This window comes from Sphaeramia orbicularis, chromosome 14 (genome assembly GCF_902148855.1).
Source record: "Sphaeramia orbicularis chromosome 14, fSphaOr1.1, whole genome shotgun sequence".
Taxonomy (NCBI): domain Eukaryota; kingdom Metazoa; phylum Chordata; class Actinopteri; order Kurtiformes; family Apogonidae; genus Sphaeramia; species Sphaeramia orbicularis.
The window spans coordinates 52,674,749-52,680,748 of record NC_043970.1 but is presented as its reverse complement, the minus strand read 5'-3'; the positions used below and the strand labels follow the sequence as shown (position 1 = coordinate 52,680,748).

General features: G+C 38.0%; 1 protein-coding gene across 5 annotated transcripts in view; it reads right to left on the bottom strand.

The window, feature by feature from the left end:
• Positions 1-446: 446 nt before the first annotated feature.
• The window catches only part of map6a (microtubule-associated protein 6a), a 38,460-nt gene continuing 32,906 nt past the window's right edge, over positions 447-6,000 (bottom strand). Inside the window, exons 4-6 of one of the 5 annotated variants that reach the window (XR_003937312.1) lie at positions 2,753-2,863; positions 2,497-2,645; positions 1,026-1,112 (exon numbers count right to left, since the gene is read on the bottom strand). Coding sequence is in view for 4 of the 5 variants with exons in the window: in XM_030154400.1 (XP_030010260.1) it covers positions 965-1,112; positions 2,753-2,863 (259 nt within the window). In the remaining variant the exon portion in view is untranslated. Of the gene's footprint in view, positions 1,113-1,769; positions 2,646-2,752; positions 2,864-6,000 lie in introns of those variants that run through there. The other 4 variants (XM_030154400.1, XM_030154401.1, XM_030154403.1 and 1 more) reach the window with 4 other exon arrangements.

Genomic DNA, 6,000 nt, shown 5'->3' with positions numbered 1-6,000 from the left:
AACAAGCAGCTGCTACAAACCAAAGCATCACCTCCCTTTAGATTCAACAGACAAAATCACATAGCAGTGCAGGTTATTGCATTCATTTTCTGCCGTTTTACATCAGGTTTCGTATAGTTTGGGCCTTGTCTTGCTAAACAGATGCTACCGTAAATCCTAATGGCTGTCGCCTAGAGGAGCAATTTAGTTCTGATGATGTTTGTGTTCGTGTCTGCAAATAATTCCTGTATTTTCTTGTTGCATCTGATGAGAAAAGACATAAATTAATAAATATGTGTACTCACGTCAGCCCTAAAAGCACAACAAAGCTACAAATTGAAGACTTCTCCACAGTAATATATATAAATGGTTCAATAAGTATGTCCAAATCTGCATACATTAGTGAGATGTTTGTTTTTTTTTTTTCATTTTACAGACCCATTTAATGACAGGAGAGGCAAGTGATCTTAGCTATAAATCCATCTGTTTGTGCTTCATACTTGTACCTATACAAATAAACAATAAATACATAAATAATGCACTTAAATAAAAGGGTGTGCTTGACATATAAACCTCATCAAGTCACTAACCATAAATCAGAGATTACAATATGGCAAAATGCAAGTTATACTGTATTTATTTACACTAAAACCAACCAATGTACAGTACAATTATTGTAATTATCATATAAGCACTTTATGGTGTGGTATTTCTAATTATATTGACATAATCTGTTAAAATAATTGCATGTAACGAAAAAAACAAAATAAAATGATGTAGCACCTTTGCAATAATGCCAGGAGTCAAACAGCCGTGACCTTTGAGATGATGCCGTCTCAAACATGCGTGATTCGATACGTGGGTCTCCTCATGGACACTTTCCATGAGATTTACCTCTTTTTCTCTAATCCAACTTAAGTTGCAAATGCTAGATATTTACAGTGGAGAGCAGCAGTCTGTGCAGGAGGTGGCGCCGCCTCCGGGGCTACTCCGTCTGGTTCACATCGAGGGCGAATCGTACGACTCCGCCGCTCCTCCGGGGCTCGGGTCGGTCCAGTAGTGGCTGTGGTTCTCCTCCAGTAGCACCCTGGGAATGATGATGACTGGGTCGGAGTACCTCGTCTTTAGCGTCTCTAGGAGGCAGCACATAGTTAAGATACCAGAGGAAAAAAAGGAGACAAAAAGAGACACACTATGAGGTAATTCTCCCAGTTGGACAAATACTGGACTGAGCCGAGCACCCTGGGACCACTCATTTTAGAGACACATTGAGGAAAATAAAATACAAAACAAACACTGTAGTGCAGGGGTGTCCCATGGGCCAAAACTGGCCCGCCAAAGGGTCCAATCCAGCCCAGTGGGATGAATTGGTGAAACGCAAAAATTACTCTGAAGATAGGACATTAAAATCATTTTAGTACAGGCTCCACATACAGACCAATTTGATCTAAAGTGGGTCAGACCAATAAAATACTATAAATAATGACATAAACATCACATAATCACAACTTTAGCTCATTGTTGTAAAAAAGTAGCATTACATGAAAATTACAGACTCGCCTTTCAAAAAAAATGTGAATAACCTGAAATGTTTTAAGAGAAGTGCAATTTTAACAATATTCTGCCTGTTACTAAATGTTTTGTGTATTTGTAGAACCGCTGTGCAAGTTGTAATGCACATACACTGATGTAAAAGATAAACTAAGGTATTCATTTCTTTATTTCATTGTTAAAGGATACTTTGTAGATGTAAACACTTCCATAATGTAATTTTACTTTTTTCATTGCAATCATTTTACTGGTCTGACCCACTTGAATGTGAATGTGGCCCATTAACTAAAATGAGTTTGACACTCCTGCTGTAGTGCAACTGCATCCACTGGGTTGTAAGTACAGTGAAGTAAAACTGTTCATCAGGGCGTATTGGACAGGTTTTCACTCAGATCTGTACAGGTCATTGATTTGGATTGTTTCCATTCACCTTCAGTGACTCACTGGGATATTATTGCAAACAGAAGGCCGATGCAATGAGGGTCTCGGGGTGTTCTGAGGCAGAAAAAGACACTGAAAATCAATAAATTCCAGTTAAATTAACTCAAATGGAAACTAACATGCACTTCCTTAATTCCTCTTACACTTACCTTTACTATAAGCTAAGATATGGTAAATATTGTGTAGACTAAAGTATTAAATGTGAAGTTAGATTGCAGGTCAAACAGAAAACAGTGTTGCATGCTTTAGAGTGATCCAGAATGAGTGACACATACTGTATTATGGACATTGAACTCTGTTTTGCATCCACTTATAAGGCTGTAAATGTGATTCCATGGGATGTGAAACCTGCCTCATACGCTCTGGTCACCGGGTGGATAATTCAGCAGGCGTATGTGTATGTATGCGCTCATGCATTTGGGTCAAACCACTGTAATATGAGGAGTGGAAGCATTACAGCTGCGGGATGATGAACTGGACTAAACCTGAGGCCTCCTTAAGAAAAGGTGCCTTAAGGAACCTTACATGTAGGGATGTGACAGCAGGCATTCAGGCCCCATTCACCCCCACCTACTGCACTCTAGTGTCCATATGGAAGAGAAATAGAGGGGCTATGACCTGAGGAGTAGACCAGAGAATGTGGTGGTTCACTAGAAAAAACATAAACTGTGCCACTGTAATAGAAAACAAAAGTAAATCACAACTCCATGAGCATGTATGAATGGATATGAGTGGCATTTGTGGCTCGTGGTCGGACTCTTTCAGCGGCTCTTGCTGTTACCTGGGATTGGGAAGAGCACAGCCCCACAGGTGTTGCTTTAGAGTCTGCACCCAGCCAATATCTCGGATTGGCTGGCAGAGTTGTATGTAGTGGTACTGTTTTAGCACAACCCTTCAAATGAATCAGAATGTCACTCATTAGCACACAACAGATTGGACACAGCATCATCCAAATGTGACATCCTCAAATATGCTAATCATGGCTACAATATGAGAAAATATACAGAAGCCATTGCATTGAAAACACAGTACTGTTGCTGTTGCATAAGAAGCGCTGCAGAAATAACTGCACTTATTGTACAATAACCAGAGGACTATAAGAAGCACATGACATTTTATTCTGGAATAAGTTTCTCCACATCCTCTGGCGTGCATGTTGCTCGATAAAATCTCATGAGTTCCTTGAATATATTAGAGACAAGATGCAAAAATAATATATTCTTCAGTTCTCACATTGAGGCAACATGCAGCGCCTGGAGAGGATGCCAGAAGTCATGCCAGAATGCGGCGCAGTCTTGGATGAGCATTGAAAGAAACCGAGCAAAATTCTCTTCCATGTGGATTGATTTTTAGTTAATGTCGTCGGTCTCACAAGGACAAGGACTGAGACACGGACACACTGACAGATACCTGCAACCGCTAATCATTCACCCCTTTTGTTCCTCTTAATAAAAAGAAGCAAGAAGACAATGCTTTTTTTCTGCTTTTTTGCATTTATTTGTCATGTTTCATTAAATAGGAGCAAGCAGATAGAAACACAAGCACGTCACAGTCAAATAGTATATATTTTTTGCCCAATACATGACTTTCTTTACCATACTTTCTATCCTTGTTTGCCTAATAATCACAAAGATAGCACCAGGTGAGTACATTTACCACCCCCCCCCTCCCCGCCCTCCTTCTGTAGTGTCACATGACAAGGCTTCCCCCAACCAAAGGCTGCAGATGCTAATAATGACAGCGCACGTGCTCAGATCACACTACAGCGACATGGTAGAGGTTGTGGAGGTGGAAGTCGCTCGCTGACTCAGACGCCACAGGGAAAAGAGACGCTACAGTCATCCAGTGAAATGGAGGGCAGGATGCTGAGTAGCACAACTAATGAGTACAGTACGGAGCGTGGAGGGGGGGTCGGACGGGGGGTGGAGCACAGTGAGGAGACGGGCCCTGTACACTGCTGTTCTAATCGAAAAACAAACATATCAAACTAAGACTAATAGAAACCAGCCGGATGCACTGAATCGATACCCTGCTGTTCAATAGACAGATTTATACTACACTATATGGACAAAAGTATGTGGACACGTTGAATTCAGGTGTTTCTTTTCTAACAGGGGTCTGGGATGTAAAACAATAATGACAAATGTCATAATATAGATTTATATTGGAATAAATATCATTACATTGGTTTGGTTTAAATTGTTATCTTTGCTTCCAAAATGTCTCAGATGAGTTTTTTTGCTTAATTTCTTCCAACACTGATTTTTTTTATCCATGATTATGGTTTAAAATTTCTACCTCTGAATTTCTAAAATATTTTTCATGCTCTGTAAATAATTTTCTGCCACAACTAACCATCTACTTTCTTCACATTTCACAAAGGAAGAAAAATCTCCCATTAAACTTGAAGGAAATTTTGATGTTTTTATCTCAACTCAGCATGAACAGGACATTTTACAACTGTAGACATGAGTGTCCCAATACTTTTGTCCATATAGTTTATAAACATCAATATTTATTGAAATTTATCTCAATATAAAACTATATTATGACATTTGTCATTATTGTGTTGTGTCCCAGACCCCCGTTAGAAAAGAAACACCGGAATTCAACGTGTCCACATACTTTTGTCCATATAGTGTATATATGTACAGTTTATGGGGGGGGTATAATCAGAATTAACAGATTTACAGATACAACACAACTTACTTCATGTTCACCCTTGTCTTTAACACATCTTACTGAGGAAATCTGGATTCAACAGACTTTGGTGGGTTTTTGCTTGTTACCTCTTACACATAAAATACTGTCAGACAAATGAAAACATCTTCAACTCAACGTCATCCAACCTAGAGACTTTCATTTACTTTCATACATGACTAATCTGCGGCAAAACAAGAACAACAACATGTCAGAAGCAAAGAGGAGAACAGTGGAGATGTGGAAGTTTGAATGTTTTATATGTTTGTAAAAGCTGTGTTTATAGGTGCTGGTAAAATATGCTCTTACTGCCCCTGCTGCGTCTGCTTTGGTCTAATTACATACTTCACAGCTGAAGACAAAACACACATGTTGAGTTGTGTTTTTGCTACCGCAAGCATGAAATATTAATATAACTTTAACAGACAAAACCACTCAGCTCAAATGAAAACATCTTCAATAAACCAAATTGGTCCTATTTAGTGTGACCTCCCTTTAACATGTCTTTAACCCTTATGTTCAGACAATATGAGATTTATGGCATTAGTTTTCTGATGTTTCATACCCGTAACAAACTGAACAAAAATTAGCAAAATGAAGTGAAAAGGTACAAAATAATCAACAAAATGACCAAAGTAATCAACAAATCAAGCAAAACCATTGACAAAATGAAGAAAAAAATCAAAATGAACAAAATAATCAACAAAATGAGTAACATAATCAACAAAATGAACAAAAACTCATAAAATAATCTAGAAAGGAAAAAAAAAATCAAGCAAATCAACAAAATGAACAAAATAATCAACAAAATGAGTAACATAATCAACAAAATGAACAAAAAGTAAAATAATTTAAAAAGGAAAAAAAATCAAGCAAATCAAAATAATCAACAAAATGAACAAAACAATCAGCAAATTAAACAAAAATCAACAAAATAATCAGGTTTAATTGAACACGTCAGATGTTTCTAACTGTTTCGGCTGCTTCTTGTCATGGGGTCAGAGGTCACACTAAATACTGACTTTTACCTTTACAACCCATTTAATTAAATTTTTTTGTGCACATATTTCTTGTATTTTCTTGTTAAGAAACAGCCATACCCAGTTGTGTTTTTTCTACCAGAAGTGTGAAATCACTGACAGAATCCAAACCAAACCTCTCAGCTCCACTGAACTTGTTCTCTGAGTCTAACAAATGTTGTCAAATATCATCATAACTGTTGCAGCTCTCGTCATATGCGATGCAAATGGCAGCTCTTTAATGCATAATCAGTTTAATGCGCCCCAGATGGGTCGTTGGCAACAAACTGGATGTTAGAAAATAGCCTTT